We start from the raw sequence: 23,134 nt of genomic DNA, 5'->3' as shown, positions 1-23,134 counted from the left end.
CTCTCATGCATATTCATTGTGGGTATCCTGAAAACCCGACTGGCTGGTGGGGTCCCCAGGACAGGGTTGAGAACCACTGATTTAAATGGTTCCCCATTACCTCCTTTGTCTGTTGAAGACTGTGGTGATACAAGCAATCTAACAAATTTACTATACTCCATACTGTATAATTGCATTTTTCAATTTCCAAACTACACATGAAACAATGGTTTCTCACTATAGTGCACCATAATGATAACCTTCTCACAGATATTGTTTGCAGTTCATGCTTGTTACCACTATACCACAATCTCATGACAAATATTTAAGGTATATCTAAAAAGAACTGATTTATGTTACAGGAATCTGTTGTAATCTAAAGTGTTGGTACATTCTGTACACTTCAAGCCCCTATGACCCCAAAAAATTCACCACAGAAACACTAATTATAAGAATTTTAGAAAGAACAGCCAGTTTTTATATCAATTTTGTTTTTACAAATTACAATTACTCCCAAAAAGGAAGCATGAATCAAATCCACAACAGACAGAAAAATAGATTTTTATCCCTCTAACCCAAGTTATTCACTTGAAAACAATGTCGATAAAACAAATACCTTTACATAATTTTTCTACCTGAGCTAATATCATGTAATGGTTGCAGTAAAGTTTGGATTTAAATATAAAGAAGGACAGCAAAATGAAATTACGGTAAATAATAGGGATGTGAATCGTTTTTTGACGATTTAAAATATTGTCCGATATATTTTAAATCGTTAGAGGCGATATTTAATAGGAATTCCCCCGATTTATCGTCAAAAATCGTAAATCGGGGGAAGGGGGAGGGGAAGGGGGAGGGCGGGAAAACTGGCACACTAAAACATCCCTAAAACCCACCCCGACCCTTTAAAATAAATCCCCCACCCTCCCGAACCCCCCCAAAATGTCTTAAATTACCTGGGGTCCAGTGGGGGGGGTCCCGTTGTGATCTTCCACTCTCGGGCGTCGGGCGCGTTGATAGAAAATGGCGCCGGCGCCATTTTGGTTTCTGTTCCCCGACGTCACGAGCGTAGGAGATCGCTCCCGGACCCCCACTGGACCCCCAGGGACTTTTGGCCAGCTTGGGGGGGGCTCCTGACCCCCACAAGACTTGCCAAAAGTCCAGCGGGGGTCCGGGAACGACCTCCTGCACTCGATTCGTGTTGCCGTACGGCCGGCGCCATTTTGCTGTACGGCAATATGGCCGGTGCCATTTTGGTTAAGCAAAATGTCCCTGGGGGTCCAGCGGGGGTCCGGGAGCGATCTCCTACGCTCGTGACGTCGGGGAACAGGAACCAAAATGGCGCCGGCGCCATTTTCTATCAACGCGCCCGACGCCCGAGAGTGGAAGATCACAACGGGACCCCCCCACTGGACCCCAGGTAATTTAAGACATTTTGGGGGGGTTCGGGAGGGTGGGGGATTTATTTTAAAGGGTCGGGGTGGGTTTTAGGGATGTTTTAGTGTGCCGGTTTTCCCGCCCTCCCCCGATTTACGATTTACACGATATTTAAAAACACAAAACCGCAACGATCCGATTCCCTCCCCCCCCCCCCCCCCCCAGCCGAAATCGATCGTTAAGACAATCAATCACACGATACACATCTCTAGTAAATAACAGTGCCTGCTGTAGTGGGCACTACTGGACTCTACTGCCAGATAACCACCCTAAGTTAAATATCACAGAATCAAGGATAATAGCTCCAGAGACAATATTTTGTGTGAGGAAAATATCACTTCAGATGGAAACTCAAACAGAAACAAAAGTGTAAATATGCTTATGATATTTTCAATGTGGTGTTTCAAATGGGAATCTATCCAAAAGAGTCTGCTGGAACCCAAAACAGATTGGCTATTAATAAACTCTATTTTAATAAGTCCGTTGTCAAAGCTAAGAATAGTACAAACAAAAAATATGTATACCTTAATGTTTTGTAAGGTGCTCTGACTAATATGGCACCCAATAAATACAAAAATAAAGACTTCAAAAAAAAAAATTCTTGCATGGTACAAAGTACACTGCCAGCTAAAGTACCCTGCTGCCAGGACTGCTGTATTTATATAGTATTCTTAGAAAAAATATTAGAAATACAACTAAAAAGTAGGTTTTCTCTTATACAATGCCATATAAGAAGCATCCCTACACAAATAAAAAATGGTCAGTATGGCAGAACCAAACAGTAAAGCAACATATTAATGTTAAGACTGCTTACCTGCATTAACGATGGCATCAATCTCGAGCAGTGTGATGTCACCTCTATAAAGAGAAACTTTTTCACTCAAGCTTTTTTTCTCCACTGAAACTTCCTCTGTCCCTTCTCCTGCATTAAAAAAAGGCTAATTAGCAGAATACCAATAATCCAAGATATCTATCATGCTCAAAACCTAAGATTCAATTTCAGATCATTATAAAAGTACTAATTTTGACAACTAGTACCTAGAAAAAATATTCTAAAACTATCAGTTTTCCAACGTTCAAGCACAGACATAATTGATCTTTGCATCTCATGTTGATAGGAGCACAAATTAAAATACAGCAAATCTTTTTAGAGATATCTGAGGATCATGGCACCATCACCATTCAGAAACAGTCCAAACAGCATATTCAGTAATGCAGCTGCGCAATAGCTGAATATAGCAGACAATCTTATAGTTAGCCAGCTAAGGACAGCTCTTTGGTCAGACCAGACAGTTGAATGCCCGGATTGCCCCTAACTTAGCCGACTAAATTCTAGCCACATAACTTATTAGCCGGTTAGAATTTAGCCGTATATGTGCCCAAATATTCATTTACCAGCTAACTTCTCAGTCACATTTTGAAAAAAAATCACTTTATCTGCTATTTGAGGCCTCTTCAAAAATCTACCATGTGCTTCATTCAAATTTCTATTTATTTAGCAAATATTTATATTCTGCCAATCTAAGAAAACTTTGTTTCAGTAGATTACACAGTAAACACAAACTTACATCTGAGAAAACTAAACAATGAAATATAAAACAAACATCACAAGCATCACATAAACAAAACAAGATAATTAAATAAAATGAAAATTCTATGCACTATAAAACAGGTCTTTATTTTCCCGTCGATAGCAGGGCTGAATTAGCCATGCTGTCATGGGATCTGTCCATCAGGTCCGGGAGGCAGAGCTTGATAAAGCAGAGGTTGATTTTTGTATCCTCTGCGCCTGCGTGTGTGTGTTCCCGCGCAGGCAGATCTACTTCTCCTCAGTCTGTTTTTTCCGCGCGCGGGATAGCACGCGGAGCAAGACTCTCCTCATGTCCAAGAGCGGGTTTAAGCGCTGCCGCTGTAACCGGGTAATGTCTGTCACAGACGGTCATGACAGGTGCTACCGGTGCCTCGGCAGTGCACATGATGTCTCCAAATGTGAATTTTGTGCAAAAATGTCCCCCAGGGCAAAAAGGCAAAGGGCCTACAGGCTCCAAGAGCTCCTCAGCACTCCGGAAGCTTCGGAAGCCCATTCTTCACCGGGACCGGTGAAGAAGGTGAAATACTCGGCACCAAAAGCTCTCTCAGATAGCCAGGTAACAGGGGAGCAGGGCCCTGCAACCCTTCATGGCCGAAAATCCTCTACTCAATCGACGTCCAGTAGAGACTCGAAACGAGGCAGATCGCCTCATAGGCGTACCGACAGTTCGCGCCAATTGACGCCAGGGCTAGGCACAAATCACCGCGCCATACGGGAGAAATGGTGCAAGAAGCGCAGGAACGGCGCCGCACAGCTCCCAAAGATTCGGCGCAGGCCTTACACGGCTCTATGGCGCCGGAGAAACAGGGACAGATATTGGCGCCGAAAGTTCAGGCCCCGAAAGATCCGTCTTCAAAAAGACTTGATCATCCGGCGCCGAAGATCGCGCCAGCGCCGAGCACTATTATGGCGCCAAAAATCTGCAAGGAGCCGAAACTACAAACGGCACCGGACAAGCACGCGCCGCAAGAAAGCCGCAGGGCGCCGGACGATCACGCGGCGCCGAAAAGCCGCAAGGCACCGGAGAGCCATGCGGCGCCGAAGAGACACAAAGAGCATACGGCGCCGAAAAGCCATAAGGCGCCAAAAAGTACCACGGCGCCAAGAAGCCACACGGCGCCGAAAGACCATCCGGCGCCGAGAAGCCAAAAAGAAACAAAAATTCACACGGCGCCGAAAATCCATATGCTACCGGAAAGCCAAACGGCGCCGAAACAAGTGCCGGAGCCGCACACAGAAAAGGGGACACCAGCTTCTTCCAAAGATACATTCCTCTTTCCACCACATGAGCAAACAAAGGAGCAAGCAGGATTGTTTCTAACGATACCTACTAACAGTGATCCAAAATTGTACTCCTTATCTGTAACAAAGAAAGGGAGTCACAGACGCAAAACACCCACAGCTCCACTTCACGTAGTTCTCAACACAGGAGATCAAGTTCCTCTTCGCACAGCTCCCGGAAAGCTCATACCTCATCACATGATTCAACTTCTCTTCATGGTAAGAAAAAGAAACTGGACCCAGACCGGGACCATAGACCTCAGCATCGAAGGCATAGGGGAGTTAGCCCTTCAACGTCTAGATCATCACGGTTGTCTCGTCACAAAGACCACGACTCCCCGATATATCTCACATCCTCGCACGCTTCGCCAGGATCGGAGTTTGGGTCGGAACGCCCAATTCATCCTCCTAGCCCTCTGAAAGATCAACAAGTGCAAGCAGCACCGAAAGTGATGCCACAGGCCACAAAAGATGCCTTTTGGCAGCTATCACAATCCTTGTCAGGATTTTACGAAGCCATTCAAACGTCATTTATCCTAGACAAGGATAAAGCAGGGGCCACGCAAGAGCAGGAATCTTCGGACCCCTTCGAGGACATTGGTGAAAAACAATCTCCCCTCGCAGAACGAGCCATCTCGCTTTCACCGGCTGTTTCAGTATCACACGAACCAGAAGACTCCTTCTCTGATTCCACTACTTCATCAACGGGGTTTCCCTCCGACCCTCCAGAAGGTCAACAGGAACCATATTCACCTCCGGAAGATCTCTCCTATCCGAAATTTTTGGAAAAGATAGGAAACATTCTGCAGCTACAAATTCAAAAAGAACCAGACCCCAGAGCTGAGACTTTAGGGCTTCTAAAAATTTTCGATGTTCCGGGAGAGCCGACCACGCTCCCACCTCACGACCTTCTCCATCGCCTACTATTGAAATCTTGGGAAACTCCTCAAACTATACAGCCGGTGTCCAGAAAATCTGATATTAAATTTCGAATCAAAAAAGAAGCTCCGTATGCACTGCAACAACTACCACATGAGTCAGTGGTTGTCGAGTCCGCTATGCAACGTTTTAAGAAACCAAAGATCCATACCACCTATCCCCCAAATAAGGACAATAGGTATCTGGATGAAGTGGGAAGAAAGATTTACCAAAACTCGATGCTTACAACACGCATTATGCACCACCAATTTTATATGGTGCAATATTTGTATGACTGCATCCAGGCAACCAAAGGATTCCTTTCGACTGTGGGTGGGCAGACTCCTCAAACCCTGCATGATATGGAAGAATGTTCCAGACACCTGCTACGATCGGTCTATGAGGGCATGGAAACCTCCTCAAGAGCTTCAGCGACGGCCATAGCAGCTCGTAGAACGGCATGGCTTCGCTCCAGCTCCATCAGGGAGGATGTGCACGGGAAGCTAGCCAACCTCCCCTGTACAGGTGATAACCTATTTGGAGCGAAGTTACAGAAAACAGTCGGTAAACTTAAAGATGAGGCGTTGGCGGTGCAATCCCTTCACTCTCAATCACATTATTATCCGATGAAACGAGTTTACCCATACCAACGTAGAACCACCTACGGAAGGAGACCCTTCCGTCCATATCCAGGATACCGATCTCAAGCCTACCAGGCGTATCAACCCTATCAGAGGCAACAGCAACAGCAACCTCAATCTAATCTGCCCCGTAGAGGCAGGCCACGCGCGCAACGTCAACAAGCGCAACAGCAATCAGCTGCTCCAAAAACCACTCAGTCTTTTTGAGCCTGCAGCCACCATCACTCCAACCATCACCGCCAGGACGAATCCAATCCCGGGTTGCACTTTGGGAGCAAATAACATCGGATCAATGGGTATTGGACATTGTAAATCAAGGTTATCGTCTTCAATTTCAGTCCAAGCCACTTCTCCCTCACACCATAGCTGTCAGGCCGTTCCGAGACCATCCACAACTCCAAACGGAGATATTACACCTTTGTCAACAGGAGGCAATAATGCGATTACCCTCGACCAGTTACAATCGAAGATTCTATTCCCCATATTTCCTAATTCCCAAGAAGTCGGAAGGCCTACGACCCATTCTGGATCTCAGGGAACTCAACAAATGTCTAATAAAGGAGAAATTCAAGATGGTATCCCTGAAATCAATCCTACCCTTACTGCAACCCAACGATTGGATGTGTTCCATCGACCTGAAGGATGCGTATACTCACATTCCAATCCATCCTTCTTCTTGGCAGTACCTTTGCTTCACTTACAAGCAGCAGCACTACCAATACAGAGTACTTCCCTTCGGTCTATCAGCGGCACCCAGGGTGTTTACCAAATGCATGGTAGTGGTGGTGGCTCATCTCCGACAGCAGGGTATGACAATTTTCCCTTATCTAGACGACTGGCTAGTAGTAGCGCCATCACAGGACCGCCTTCTCTGCCAACTCAGTCAAATACTTCACTGTTTGCACCAACTAGGTTTAGTGGTAAATTTCCAGAAGTCTCACCTAACACCGACGCAACATCTACAATTCATAGGAGCGTATCTAGACACCACCCAATCCAGGGCATATCTGCCTCAGGACCGCCAAGCGCAAATGCGGAAGCTTCTGCACGATCTCTTACCGAGACCAGCCACATCAGCCAGACAAATCCTAGTCATTCTTGGCCATATGGCAGCGGCCAATTTCTTAGTGCCGAACACCAAGTTACATATGCGACGGCTACAGTGGGGACTCAAACGACAATGGAGTCAACATTCCCAACCACTCACGCAAGCATTGCCCTTACCACAGAAATGAAGAGGGACGTAACCGGGTGGCTCCTCCCGTCCACATTAGTAAAAGGAGCTCTATTCAGACAGCCAATGCACGACTCGGTTTTAACAACAGATGCCTCACGAAAAGGCTGGGACGCACATCTAGAGGTCCACGAGACGCAGGGTCTGTGGTCACTAACAGAACAAAGGATGCAAATCAATTTACTAGAGCTTTGTGCGATTCGCAACGCTCTCCAGGCTTTTCGACACTTTCTGAAAGGACGAAGAGTCATGGTCTACACAGACAATCAAGTTGCGATGTTCTACATCAACAAACAGGGAAGCTCGGGCTCCTGGACCCTATGCAAGGAAGCGTTACTCATCTTCCAGTTTGCGCACCAGCACTGCATACATCTCCAGGCCACGTATTTGCCGGGTATAGCGAACACGAGAGCGGACAGATTGAGCAGAATCTTCCACCCACAATGGGGCACATCACGGATAGACTTATTTGCAACAGAACTCAATGCTCAGCTTCCAAAATTCTGTTCAATTCGTCCAAGCCAGTTCCGGATGGTACAGGATGCCTTCCTCATTCCGTGGACGTCGGGTCTGCTATACGCGTTTCCGCCCATTCCCTTGATCACCAGAACAATTCAAAAATGCATACTAGACAAGGCTCAGCTGATCCTCATTGCTCCAGCCTGGCCGAGACAACCCTGGTACAGTTACCTCCTGCACCTCTCCAGCGACACACCGATGCGACTTCCACAACGCCCAGACCTGCTATTGCAGGATCAGGGAACGCTGTTACACCCACTGCATGCATCCCTACACTTAACGGCGTGGAGATTGACAGGTGGGTGCTAACGGAGCAAAACGTCTCTATTAATGCTCAACATATACTAATCGAATCTAGGAAACCCTCTACCCGACGCAATTATCAATATAAATGGAAGAGGTATACTACCTGGTGTATAGCCCAACAAGTGTCACCTATGGACTGTTCGCCACAACGATTGCTGGACTATCTTCATTCCTTATTTGAAACAGGCCTAGCCACGACTTCGATTAGAGTCCACCTCAGTGCCATCGCGGCCTACCACAGCCCATATAAACAGGGCTCTATAGCAACTCACCCTTTGCTTGCTCGTTTCCTCAAAGGTCTCCTACATATCAGACCCCCCACGGCCAAACCACCGGTTCCGTGGAATATTAACATAGTATTGGAACAACTTATGCTTCCTCCGTTTGAACCTATGGAATCAGCACACATAAAATTCCTTACATGGAAGGTGGTATTCCTTGTAGCAGTCACTTCAGCTAGACGAGTAAGTGAATTACAAGCGCTAGTGCACTATGAACCATACTTACAGTTTTTTCATCAAAAGGTGGTCCTTCGAACTCACCCTTCATTTTTACCGAAGGTCATTTCTACATTTCACCTTAATCAGAGTATAGAACTCCCGACGTTTTTTCCAAAACCACATACAACGCCAAGGGAAGCTTTGCTTCACATCCTGGACTGTAAGAGGGCACTGGCGTATTACAGAAATAGGACGTCTTCTTCGACACGTCCATCACAACTATTCCTATCTTTCGATCCTAAAGCACCAGGACAATCAGTCTCGAAACGAACCATATCCAGCTGGATAGTCCAATGTATTCAGTTCTGCTATGACAAGAGGAATGAGATTCTCTCATGCAAGCCAAAAGCTCACCAAACTCGTGCCCTAGCAACATCTTGGGCTCATCCCAAAAATATTCAACCCATAGACATTTGTAAGGCAGCTACTTGGACTTCCTTACACACTTTTACTACACGTTATTGCCTAGATCAGCAAATGTCAGCAGATGCAAGTTTAGGTCGCACAGTCCTACAATCTGCAACAGAGCATAACCGGTGATTGCCACTTCTAACATATAGTGGGGAGCTTGTGACTCCCATGACAGCATGGCTAATTCAGCCCTGCTATCGACGGGAAAAAAACAAGTTTGCTTACCGTAAATGTTGTTTCCGTAGATAGCAGGATGAATTAGCCATGCTGACCCGCCCGCCACCCTGGCAATCACAGTACATCAAACACTTATACTGCTTAATCACAGACTGAGGAGAAGTAGATCTGCCTGCGCGGGAACACACACACGCAGGCGCAGAGGATACAAAAATCAACCTCTGCTTTATCAAGCTCCGCCTCCCGGACCTGATGGACAGATCCCATGACAGCATGGCTAATTCATCCTGCTATCTTCGGAAACAACGTTTACGGTAAGCAAACTTGTTTTTACTATGCAAAATATTTTTACTGAGGGAATAGTAAAACTTGCCCTCACTAATGCAACCTCAGTACTTATATGGAGATTAACACAAAAAAGTTTAACATTCATGTTAGCTGTGAACCAAAATCCCCTATGTTTGCTTATTTATTTATTACCGTAATTATTTGGATTTTATTACCCACCTTCCTGATTAAGAAATTCATCCAATGTGAATTTCAACCAAGTAAAGTGGGTGCATACAATCCAGGATTATTTGCAGCTTTACACTGAAGAAAGTGCCTAACATTATTACTAAACTTTCAATCACTATTAATGCCTATTTTAGATAAGTACATAATCATACCATAAACCGATCTTGAACTAAATACATAAGCATTTCAACTGAACACTGTATTTTAGCAGCATGTTCAGGCACTCAAAGTGGTATACTGGCAGTCTATTATAGTTTTTAAATGCATGTCTATCACAGTTTTTTATTTCATGTTTCCACAGGTGTCAGATTTGAAGGGCTGTTATCTTTGTTATAGCTCCTTTTAATATGGCCCACTGTTTTTTCACTTCACCCATTATCTCCAAGAATTCTAATTCCTCCTCAAGGTACTTCCCCATTTTACCAAAGTCTGTATTCTTGAAATTCAAAATTTGGGTCTTCATATGACTTCTCTCTATCCTGGTTGCGATATCAAACCATACTGTCTGAAGATCACTACTGCTCAAGTGAGCAGCTACTTGAACATTAGAGACACTATCCCCGTTTGTGAATATTAGGTCAAGTATCTCTCTCTCCTCCTCATGGGTTCCATCACTATTTGTTTGAGCAGAGCTCCTTGAAGGGCAACCACTACCTCTCTACTTCTTGCAAATTCTGCAATAGAGATACTCCCAATTCATATCTGACAGATTGAAATCTCCAATGAGCAACACTTCTCCCTTCTTTCCCAATTTTTGGATGTCTTCGACCAGATCTCTGTCTCATTCTTCAGTTTCAGTCAGAGGCATGTAGACCATATCAGTGTGAATGGAAATACCATCTTTTCTTTTTTTAAAACAGCTCGCAATGCTTCTTCCCTACCCCATGTCCCTTGCATTTCATTTTTTTGGGATGTTGTTTTTTACATAAAGAGCTACTTCTCCTCATTTTCTGTCCACTCTATCCTTCCTTAACAGGTTATATCTTGGGATGGCCATATCCCAATTATGAAACTCATTGAACAAAGTCTCTGTAACAATAAAAATGTACAAATCTGCTTTCATCATTAAGGCCTGTAGATCTGGCCATAACTTTCCATCTTTCAGCCCTTAGTTTGCTACTCTTCCTAGTATAATACATCCTAGGTATAAATGAGACATGGCTAGATGAGGCATGAAGAATCTCATTAAATGATCTCTGTCCAGAAAGTTTCTCCATTCTTCACAATCCCAGGACAGGGGAAGGGGGCATAACAAACCTATTTCAAAACACAATCAAGCTACAGATAATCCCTCTAACTCAGTTATCTTTATCAGAATATCTACTAGCCCCCCTAGGTGGTGAAACCCAGTATGGCTTCTGGTCTATGGATCCCCTCATCCATCCAAGAGCTAAGGGAAAATCACAGATCTTATATTAAGTTTCCCCAGCATAGTGATTATGGGTGATATCTACTTAACTGTAGTTAATCCATCAATACATACGGTCGATTTCCTCTACACATGACAAGGGACATATCCTGGATCTGATCCCCTATATGGGGATGGAAATCCAGAACATTACAAGAATATTAGATTAATATCACCACTCTAGTGGGACCAACCACTAACTAAATTCTCACCATGTAATGACTTTAAACAGGCTGACAAAACAAAATCCTTGAAAGTGAATTGAAATTAGAAATGCCAAATACCCAAAATTCTGTTAAATGAACTGGCATTCCCTCCAAGAGATGAAGGACTTCATCAGTAACAGACCAGGTAAAAGCATGGAACACCTATCAAACCCCTAGAAAAAATTGTCCCACAAAAAAAAAAATTCCTATGCCCTCCTCACAAATGCTCAACCTGATATTCCAAAGAACATTATGCCCTAAATGACAGGGACATATACTGGAGAGGAAATGGCACAAAATACTTCTAGACAAAGATGGAAATAAGTCTAAACTGCATATTACAATCTATAACAAGTCCTTAACCAAGGATACATTCACAAAGCAGTGAACAAACCCACCAAAAAGCTGTTTGATGTTAGTTTAGACTGAGAGGTGTGATTTTATTGAGGTTGTTTGCAGGCTATTTGCTTTTTCAGACGACTTTGCATCTTTCTTCAAGAAAAAACTAAAGATTCTCTGTCGACACTATCAGCTTGTCTCTTCCTCAAACACACTAGAGATCTGAGACTCATTCATTCAAAATGATAAAGAGGATTTCAAAAAACTCTGAGTTCCCTATGCTCAACTGCCTGTTTGTCTATTTCGCCAACATATCTTTCGAATTCACGGGCTTCCCCAGCATATCATATCGGATAGATGGGTCCAATTCACTGCTCGCTTCCGGAATGATCTCTGAAAGAAATTCAGAATACAACTTGACTTTTCTTCTGCTTATCACCCTCAGACTAATGGATTGGTGGAATGGACTAACCAGTCACTTAAGACCTTTTTGCGTTGTTACATAAACCAATGACAAGATGACTGGTCCTTGCTACTTCCTTGGGCAGAAATGTCTCACAACAACCACATCACTGAGGCTACAGGGACGACCCCCTTCTATCTGGTCTTTGGACATCATCCACGAATACCATTACCCCTTGCTGCATTTTCATCTTACCCTGCAGTAGATCTGGCTACCCAAAACTTAAAGAAACTATGGAAAAACACTCGAGTCCTATTGCAACAGGCAGCAACCAAAGCAAAAAAGCAAGCAGATAAAAAACGAAGACCGGCTCCTCAGTTTCATCCAGGAGAACTTGTCTGGTTGAGCACTCGTAACTTCAGACTATGTTTGCCTTCCCTTATGTTCGCCCATCGTTTCGTGGGACCATTCCCAGTTGAAAAACAGATTGGGAAAGTTACTTATAAGTTGCAATTACCTCCAACTCTGTGAATTCATGATGTGTTTAATATATCCCTCCTCAAACCAGCAGTCTTGTCTTGGCAATCTAGAAAACCTAAGCAACTGTCACCCATGATAGTGAAGGAAGACACACAATATGAAGTTGAAGAAATTTTGGACGTTAGACGAAGGGGACAGACACTTCAATATTTAATTTCATGGAAAAACAATGGGCCGGAAGAGAACTCATGGGAACCAGCCAGCAACATTCAGGCCCCTCAATTAATCCATGACTTTCATTTATGTTGCCCTCTCAGACCCGGACCTAAAAGCCAGGGGAGAGGGCCTTGCAGGGGAGGTACTGTTACCGCTGCGAATCGGGCAAACCCTTCCCTCGTGGAAACCCCGAAACAGCGCGAAGCAACAGCAGTGTCACAGCCACACAACAATGCCCAACCCGACACATCGACATGCCTATCGACAGTCCCTGCGGTAGCACTGGAAACTTTGCCTATATCTACCAGACGTTCCAGCACAAGCCTTGCCTTAGCTACAGGCTTTCTTTTGCTGGTGCTGTTACTCTGCTGATTCTGCCTTTGTCTTGACCCGGATTGCCTTGGATTCTTCTAGTATGCTGCCTGCCCGTGACCTGGAATTGACTTTGGATTTCTCTTGTTTGTCTGCCTGCCTGTGACCCGGATTGTCTTGGATTCTCCTTGCCTGCTGCCTGCCTTTGACCCGGTTTGGATTTGATTTTGCTACCTCCTGCCTGTCTCTAACTCAGTGGAGACGGTGGCTCAGACTCTGGCTGGATCTGTATCCTTCTGTTCCTCCATGGTATCTGACCTTGGCTTGGGCTCAGATAAGGCTGCCTTTCTATCATTGGGTCCACCAAACGTCACAGAGGCTATCCAGTCTTTTGCCACTGAGTACTAAATGTATGATTATCTCCCAGTTGGCAAGAGGTTGTAAGTGTGACTAGGTTCAAAGAGTTCCTAGCCCTCAGAAACCAAGTCCAATCTCTGAAGGCTAGAGTGGCAGACCTGGAGAAGCTAAAGGAGATAGAGGTATATAGACTAGATCTTTAGGGACATAGTAGAGCAGTCACACTTCTACTCAGAGCTGCCTTGGAGGAAAAGGTCACCTGGGAAAAAAGCATTTCCTTGGTGAGGTAGGAAGCAATCCTGTAGCTAGGACCTGTCCTCAAGATGATACAGTATCCTCTCGCACTGAGGATATGTCTCCAGGGGCACGTGCCCAGGAAAGAAGGCTTTTTACAGCCATTTAGTTGATGATTTGATTATTAGGAATGTAGGTGGTGGACGTAAGGATTGCTTGGGAAATTGCTTGGGAACGTGCCTGCCTGATGCGAAGTGGCGGACTTCTCAAAACAAAAATAGGATGTTAGAGCATGCTGGGAAGGAACCATCTGTTTTGGTTGACATAGGTATCAATAACATAGGAAAGCTCAGGAGTGAGGTTTTACAAGGCAAATTTAGGATTTTAGGTAGAAAATTGAAATCCAGAACCTCCAGGGTAGCATTCTCAAAAATGCTCCCCATTCAACATGCAGGAACCCAGGGGCAGGCAGAGCTACAGAGACTCAATGGGGGTAATTTTCAAAAGGAGTTACATGCGTAAATGTAGCTACTATTGTAGCAATTTTCAAAAGCCATTTACTCAAGTAAAGTGCACTTATGTGAGTAAATCCTATAGACAAGTCAATGGCATATATTGTAGCAATTTTCAAAAACCCACTTACTCAAGTAAAGTGAATTTACTCCAGTAAACCTGGTTTTTACTCGAGTAAATGCTTTTTAAAATCAGGCCCAATGTGTGGTGCAGGGAAGAGTGTTTTAGGTTTGTTAGGAATTGGGCATCAGTTTTGGGGAAGGGGGGGGGCTTCCTTTTCCAAAAGGATGGGCTCCACCTTAGCCAGAGCAGAACCAGGCTGCTGGCACTAACCTTTAAAAAGATAGCATAGCTTCTAAACTAGATGATAGGGGAAAGCAGAAAGTCACTCAGAAGCGCATGGTTTGGAATGATGTATTTTTGAAGGATACTAACAGAACAAAGGGCAGTAGTGAGGCTGCAATAAATACTAAAGTGACCCAGATGCCTTTAAGTAAAGAGCAGACAGAACAGAAAGATTCCAAATTACCTCTGTCAACTGAGAAGCAAGTTGTTAATACAAACAAAAAACATACTTTGAAATGTCTGTAAACAAATGCTAGAAATCTAAAGAATAAAGTGGGAGAGTTAGAGTGTATAGCACTGAATGAAGAGGTAGATATATCCGGTATTTTAGAGTCCTGGTGGAAGGAGGATAACCAATGGGACACTGTGATATCATGGTACCAATTGTATTGAAATGATAGGATGGATCAAATTGGTGGAGGGGGTGGCACTATATATTAAAGAGGGCACTGAATCAAACAGGATAAAAGTTCTGCCAGAAACAAAACGTAATGTGGAATTATCATGGACAGAAATTCCAGGTGAAAAGGGGAATAAAATAGCCACCTGGCCAGAATGAACAGACAGACAATGATATACTAAAATAAATTAGTGAAGTTAACAAAATCAGCAGCATAGTAATAATGGGTGATTTCAATTACCCCACCACTGTCTGGGTAAATGTCAGATCAGGACATGATAGAGAGGTGAAGTTCCTAGATGAAATAAAGACTGCTTCATGGGGCAGCTGGCACAAGAACCATCAAACAGGGAAACTATTTTAGACCTAGTCCATAATGGAACACAGGATTTGATGCGAGAGGTAACAGTTTTGTTGCCACTTGGCAATAATTATCACAGCATGATTAAATGTGACTTAATTGGAGGGAGAACACTAAATAAATCTACTGCGACAGTATAGAAGATACCAGAAGTTTTACTACTCTGCAGAATTCTGATCACAAAATGGACACTGACCTGTACTCCAGAAAGGGATTCAGAGATGATGAACTTTGGCCAGAATAGCAATTCATGGCTGAGTTATTTGCTTTGCCAGCACAGCTGTTTAACTAGGCTTCTCTGAAGCATAACAAAGTTCCTAAGACAAACAATCGGGTGTGAATAAGATGTCACAAGACCTGCAGCAGAGCCCAAATCTGCCTGGAGACGAGAACAGCCAATAGCCAATCTAAGAAGGCTGACTTATCAAACAGGATGGCTCACAGGTGAGCTCTGCACAGCCAGGTCAGCTCGTTGGACAAGATAACATAAGACCAAGATCACACACCCTAGTCAGGAGCTGTCATGGGGCAGAAGATGTCTTGCACCAGAGATGGAGATCTAGCAATCTGAATTGGAGAAAAAATCCCATTTTTGTGCTCCTATTTGATATGTATGAGCTCTTACATATGCATGTCCTGACTTATAAAAGCAGCAGGGGAGAAGGGTTCAGGGAGGCAGCCAGTGGAAAAATATGACCATTAACACCTGAAGACGACACCCAAGTCATTGCTCCCTGCCCCTCCCTACAGCCCTGTAGTCAAGCTTTAGGATTCAAGAGAACCCAGCATGGACGGAGCTGCAGCATCAGCAGGATGCTCTGTTCTCTTGAGCCTGTTCCTTAATCCTCAGATTCATGTGGACGGCCAGGGCAATGAGATTTTCCAGTTTAGGTAGAATATCTTGGCCTGCTAGCTCATCATTTATTCACCCCAATAGTCTCTGCCAGAAGATGGCCATCTGGCTGTCTTCACCCCAGCAGAGCTCGGAGACCAGGGCGCGAAACTGTACAGCTTACTGGCGGGATTGCAGAAACTCCCTGGCTGTGGACAAGGCACGACTAGGCTTGTCAAATACCAGAAAGAATTGCTCTAGGAAGTTGTCCAGGATCCTGAGGAGTGGGTCATCACATTTCCAAAGAGGGGAAGCCTAGGCAAGTGCAGGACCATCCAGCAAAGACAGTATATGTGTGATTTAACATGGTCGACAGTATGTGAGCCACCTGGAGTTCAAAGTGTATCTTACATTGGTTTATAAAGCTCCTGCATTCTGTGGGGTCACAGAGATACTTAGGAGGTGGCAGGATATGCAGCATGCATCCTGGAGCATAGGCAAGTGTGGCTGGAGGAGGAGCCACCGGGACAGGTGCCCAGTAGTCAGGCCTGTATAGCATCCATGCACATAGCCAGACCCTGGAGCAAACCAGTTATCTGGTTCAGCTGATCCTGTTGGACTCGGCGGGCCAGAACAGGTACAGCTTGAACTGAAGGCAGGTCCCCCGACCTCATGGCCTTGGCAAGCTGTCACGGTTGTGAGCCCTTGTGCTGTGGTGTGGTTAACGAAGCCTGGACCCACACCGCTGGCGGACATGCCCCTGGCTGGGACTCAACTGGAACTTCACCTATACCAGCCCCATTCCCCGCAGGTTAAACCTTTTAGTTCTAGGAACTGGCAGGACTTAGGAAGTGTGCCAGAGAGCAGTCAGAGAGAGAGTCCTGAGCAAGGCTGAGGTCAGGGCAGACAGTAATCATACAGTTACTAGGTTCAGCTGATTGTCAGGGCAGGCAGTGATCAAAAGAAGTCAGTGTCCGAGGCAGAGGTCAGTACCAGGTGACAGGCAAGAAGATAGTCTGGGTCCATAGCAGAGGTCAGTACCAGGCAGAAGGCAAGAGGATATCTGGGTCTTTAGCAGAGATCATTACCAAGCAAATCAGACAGACTGAGGACTAAGACAAGGCTAGGACCAGAGAAAGGCTAGACAGGAACAGGAATAAGGCCGCAGGAGTAAGGTAGGTTTGGAACAGGAACAATGCTGGAGCGAGGTAGGATCAGAAACAAGGCAGGGGAAGCAATACACACTGCAAGGTTGCAGAAGGACCTCTTACTGAGGCATTAAACTGGAGCACAGCTGGGCCTGAAGAAACCGGCATAAAGTTTCTTGTTGTGTAGCCTTGAAAAGGCGCAGCGCTGCACATGCCCTTGCCTAGAAGACCCTGGAGTCAGACAGAGTCAGGGGAGGTCAATGGCATCATGGTAGCATTTCTGCCGCTCAAAACGCTGGCAGTGCTCAGCGGTGAATCGATCATTCATAGGGCTTTATCGCAACCGTCCCATCATTACAAAATCCATGCGTGTAGTCTCAAAATTGCCCCAATTATGATTACTGCCAGTTTACATAGAAATACTGAAGTATAAAAGTTGTTTCTACTGGACTCTGGGAAGCACTGATCCCCATGGCCCTGAAACAAGGGTTATTTCAAAGACTATGATAGTTCTAAATGCTAAAGTCAAGCTTGTATATGACTTCTGGTTTCCCTAGGGATATGTCTGCTGAAGACCTGAAGTTAGGACTGTGATTCTGCAGTTGTGTTTGATATTTCAATGCTTTGTAAATAAATCCTGTAAAACCATATCTGGGGTGTCTGGCCTCATGTTCATCCACTCCAGTCTCCCACAAGCAACTATTCAACTTTATTTTCAAAGACAAGTGCTTCGGTGCGCTGTGGCCATTTTGATACCATCTCTTTAAAAAAATTTAATTCCAATGGAATTGGACAGAGTGAAAAAAAAAAAAAGCACAAAAGTGGCACGGCCAAGGACACATGGTTTTCTATGAGGAAAAAAAAAAAAAAGAATATATTTCTCCTCCCACAGGAAATAATGAGTTTGATGTACTAAAGTAAGAAAACTTTGTAAAGTCTGCTTTGCACTAGAAAATAGTGAGCAGCACGCATAATTTGTAATTACATGAACTATTTTCTGATACACAAATATTTCAGCACAACTAGTAAAATTTCTCATGTAATTTTACGCTTGCAAAATTGTATTTACATTTATGGTTAATAGGTTGCTGTAATGCTAAATTATGCAAAGCATCTCAACTCTTAGTGGTAGTAAAACTATATGTGAAATTTGTTTTGAATATTTTTTTGCAAAGTCTACTGTTGAAAATGTATGCACAATATTTTTCCGCCAGACTTATTTGTAAATACACAGCACAAAAAAATGCCTTTAGTACATAAGCCTCACAGGGACCGATGTAATAAGACCCGTGGCAAAACAAGCGTTCGTTATGTACACAGGTTTTATTCACCGCTCGTGGCTGAAGCTGCCGTTTCCGCGGGATGTATAAAAAAAATAGATTGTGCAAATGATTTGCGCGCAGAAATCCGCACACATACGGAAAAATGTGCGTACCTAAGCATGGTACAGGGCTATGTAATAAGTGCTCGCATCCATGCTCAAAACCCGCACCGATAATCCACGTATAAAAGCGAGAAAGCTAGCAAACGGGTCTCCCTATTAAGTAAAAGTATGATCCTGGAAAATATTTTTAATATTCCCAATAACTGTGCTGCAGAAAACATGGCAAATATTTTCATGGATGCTAATTCACAACAATCTTGCCACTCATCTGGCCGTGTATCTGTCTACCCAAGGAAGCACCTACCTCGGATGCCGTGAAAAGTGCTTTGCTAAGCTGGCCACTCTGAAGTCGAGATAGGCGTTCAGCCAGGCACTTATCAGGCCGCTCGTGCTCTTCTTTTCGTGGCAGAAAAAGCCACACAATCAGGCGCTCAGAAAGGCGCCTAGCTTATCTTGCCGTCTGGGCACTGAGCTAGGTGCTTATCAAGTTGCTCATGCTCTGTTTGTGGCAGAAAAATCCTTACAATCGGGCACCCAGAAAGGCGCCTAGCTAATCTTGCTGCTCAGGTGCTCTTCAGGCCATGTATCTGGCCGCTCGGACACCGAGATAGGCGCTCAGCTCAGTGCCTAGGGAAGCACCTAGCTAAGCTGGCCATTCTGACGCCCAGAAAAGCACCTAGCTAAGCTGGCCACTCGGACACCGAGATAGGCGCTCAGCACGGTGGTTTTTCAGGACGCTCGGATGCCGACATAGGCCCCCCTGAGTCGGCACTGACACTTAACTCATGCCTTGACCATGGCGGTAAAAAACCCCGCATTAAAAAAACTCGCACTAGCATTAGCACAGCTCCCTGCATTGCCTATGATTAGCTATTCGCCTCCTTTGCATGCTGTTAGCATACATTCGCATAGGAAAAACCGCGGATCTGTAAGTGCGTTCTTACGCGATTTTTTTCCCCATGCACAAAACCCTTATGACATCCCCGTATAGGGCTTTGCGCAGGAAAACGCACATACAAACACATGTAGATCCACGCACAAACTAGCAGCAGCTTTAGCGCACCTTATTTCATTGGCCCCACAGAGGGCTAAGCAGTTCAGACTTACTTCTGCTCTGGAGATAGTAAATCTATTCATTATAGAAGCCTTAGAGAGGTGAATAAAAACCACATATCTAAGTGAGTGAATAGCCATTTATAGGCAGGCCCAGAGGCAAAGCAGAGACCAATTATGTAAAGTACAGGCAAGCCATGCCTATTGCACGTGCAGAATATCTTTCTTCAGGTTCATCTCAATATCTGTTTCATGTCCAAAACAGCACGAATGGCAGCTGAATATCCCCTTTACAAGTGTAGATATTTGGGAAAGCACAATATTCAGCCACAAATCCTTATATGGAGGCTTGAACCAATCCCAATGAAATTCCACTTACTCAGAATTCCTATATATGCAAAATATTATTTTGCCTGTTTAAGGAAAGATGATGACATTTACAACTTGCGTTTGGCCAGCAGAGGGCCTCCAGCCACAGCAACACATGCAAACTGCAGACTTTTGAACATTACACTGCTGCTTTTTTTTGCCTTTTAGAAGCCTTGATAGATTACAGTCTTTTATATTCACAAAGTAATGCTAGAAGAATTAATTCTGCTTTTGTTGCTATACCACAAAAGTGAGAGCACAATAAAGTGTGGCAAACAAGCTGAACAGCTCTTCCCATGGAACCAGACAGACATGATTTAACAGTATATGAAGGGACATAGAGTTTGTACAAATGAGTACACCTGATATTTGTTTACAGTTATGGTACAGCAGCAAAGATGTGAAAACTGTAGCACCAAATGCTCATCTGCAGTTCACCAAATGCTGATTCAGAAGGATGGGTTAACTCTGCTTCAATTGAAAGAGAGGAAAATGAAACAGAGTTAAGGTGAGATTTATAATAGTTAATTTCTTTTTTTCTCCCCCTCCCCCCCTCACAACACACAAAGATAATTTTAGCGCCAACCCCTGTCCCCCTTCATCGGAATCATCTTCATCGGCTTGCAGGGGTGGTTAGCAATCCCTTCTGCAGCCTCAGAACGGACAAAAACCAGAGTTCAACTAGTTAGGAGGCCCAAGGGAAGACTTGCACTTCACCAAGAAACAAAAGCAGGTCCACATCCAGGTGCTTTCTGAAAGTCCAGCTAAGAGCAGTCAGATAAACAGTAACATCCAAAAAAACAGCAGGAAAGAATCCTTCAAAAGTTACAGTACAGTTTCAAAATTTCTGTTACTCACAACAAAAATCCTTTGTTTTCCAGACCTTCTGGGAAAAGAACAGTCTATTTCTCTTTCCTTCTCTCTTTCTCTCTCTCATTATGGTTTTTCCCAGGCAAGCTGGAGTCTCCTTAAATCTTGGAGTCCTAGACCTCCCAGATGGCTCTGAATCAACAGCAGTTCCAGCACACAGACCGGCCTCTTGACTTATGGGATCTTCTGTTGCAAGCATGGGGGATGTGGTTGCTTGCTCGAGATAGAGCAATATGCTGGTATGGACTTAGGCAGAACTAGTTGCTTTCCAATCATAGAAGAGGGAAATCTCAACCAGTAATATACTAGCTAGATCTCTTGGCTTTCATTTCTTGACTCCCAAGCAAGAGGCTCTACAATAGAAAAAGAAAAAACTTTTGATTTGTGCAAATCTGGAGTAGATATCCCAGTCTCTTTTCCACTGTCAGAGAAAGATTGTCAATCTTGTTTCTTAATTGAAGGAATTCCAGAACAGATCTCATGTGCAGTTGATGGAATTAAGGATCCTTATAAAGGACAGAGTTTGAGATTTAATGCGGAACAACTTGAGAGACCAGAGACGCTCTTGGTTCTTGCTATAAGGACAGTCTCATTCCCTTAAAATTTATTATTAAGATCTCCAAGTTTCAAAGTTAATGGTCACCTCCCTGATGCACAGGGCAGAAGAAACGAAACTCAAGGAGAAGATGGCAGAAATAGATCTCAAATGATCCATAGTTAGAGGTGCTGAAATCCAAAAAACCTCTAGAGGAAAAACATTGACGATAGAGTCCCAAGATTGATACTTATGGGTTCCTCTTGCGAGATAGGCAGCAGAAGGACCATGTAGCCTTACAAGACAAGATGGAAGATGGCTATTTAAGTTCTTTGGCTGGCAGTGGAGAGAGAGCACTGGCCATCAAGTGAAACAGATACAAATCAGGATCTTCCAATCCTGATTCCAATTTACACCAGCTCAGAAAAAGCTGCATGGGATGGCACTAGAGGATGGTAGCTTGCAAGTACTTATAGGTTTCAGAACATCTCTCCACATCAGTATCATGAAGAAGTGGTAAACTAGATGACCCAGCTGGAAGCTTGGAATAGTACCAGTAGCTGGAGTCACAACTTGTGCAGAGTAGAGTCTGAAGCTTAGCTGAAAAAATTAAACCAGACCTTGGGTGCAGGCCCCTCCTGCAGGTCAAAAAAACCCAGAGGACCTGGAACTGTTGTAGAACTTTTAACACAAGTGGATATATTCCCCCTGTGGGTAGATGGTACTTGATGGAGAAGGAATAAGGAGACTTATACAACTATAAAAAGTAGAAAACCTGGGTGCAGGCACCTCCTGCAGGTTGTATGGAACCCAGGAAAAAATGCAGGCATCTCCTGCAGATTGAGAGGAGAAATCCCTGGAACAATTGCAGGTGCCTCCTGAGAATCGTAGAGAAGTTCTAGGAATGGATTAAAAACCTGAAGTGAATCTGGGTGCAGGTGCCTCCTGGGGGTCACCAAAAATAAAATATTCAGACATAGCAACATGAAAAGATTCTTGGCTAAGAACAGAATATCAAAAAGTCCAGGAAACTTGAGCCCGTCGCAGGAATGCACTCACCAAGTTCATGGCCTTCGCAAAATGTTGCGAGCACAGAGAATGTGGTCACTTGCTCAAGAAAGAGTGAGCCCTTGGACCACAGCACAACCTCAGGGAGAGGCTCCAATGAACTTTAAGAACTTCCTTAACCCGCAGTGAGAATATTCATATGCATCTGAACTCACCAACATCTTTTTCATTCCATCAATCCTGTGTCTATAGAAGGTGGTAACATTCAATCAAGATCAACATTGGATCCTATGGAATTGAATAGGTAATGAGGTCCCATCAGAGAAAAAGGACTGAATTATACAGACTGTGGATTATCCCAAAGAATCTCTGCTAAGGTATTTCTACCCCAGAACTTTGACTACTGGAGTTCACTACACCTGTGTATCATAACCAGTAGATCGTGGAATAGGCCCAACAACGCGAAGCACCTAACTTCACCCGCCGGACCCCTGCCGCAGCCACACCCGCACCACATCGCATGGCCGAGAACAGCACCAGCCACCTGCAATCAATGCGTCTACTCTTAAAGAACCCGCAGTAGGAACCTACCCTTGGCGCTCGCCGATGACGTCAACACTGGTGTCCTGTAAGAAGGCTTTTCAGTCAGCTCTCATTGCCTTACTCCTGGATCTTGTTTGTCCCATTGCGTGGTGCTTTTGTATTTGCCTTGTCCATCTCTGCCTTGTCCATTAGTCTCTGTGTCTTATATATCCTGCCCGTTGCTCCTAATTCCCCTTGGTTTGTCTTCCTGGATTCTGACCTTGGCCCTGATCACAACGTCTTCGCTAACTGCCTCAACACTTGGATTG

General features: G+C 44.4%; 1 protein-coding gene across 4 annotated transcripts in view; it reads right to left on the bottom strand.

Annotated features, from left to right (window-relative positions):
- MACROD2 (mono-ADP ribosylhydrolase 2) overlaps positions 1 to 23,134 on the bottom strand; it is a 2,649,380-nt gene that overhangs the window by 2,553,100 nt on the left and 73,146 nt on the right. For all 4 annotated transcript variants that reach the window (XM_029593573.1, XM_029593571.1, XM_029593572.1 and 1 more), the window contains exon 3: positions 2,231 to 2,338. In XM_029593573.1, coding sequence (XP_029449433.1) covers positions 2,231 to 2,338 — 108 coding nt within the window. The remainder of the gene's footprint in view (positions 1 to 2,230; positions 2,339 to 23,134) is intronic.

The sequence above is a fragment of the Rhinatrema bivittatum genome, chromosome 3, assembly GCF_901001135.1.
Source record: "Rhinatrema bivittatum chromosome 3, aRhiBiv1.1, whole genome shotgun sequence".
In the NCBI taxonomy this organism is placed as follows: Eukaryota; Metazoa; Chordata; class Amphibia; order Gymnophiona; family Rhinatrematidae; genus Rhinatrema; species Rhinatrema bivittatum.
Note: the sequence above shows the minus strand (reverse complement) of the source record. Positions and strands in the feature narration are given on the sequence as shown.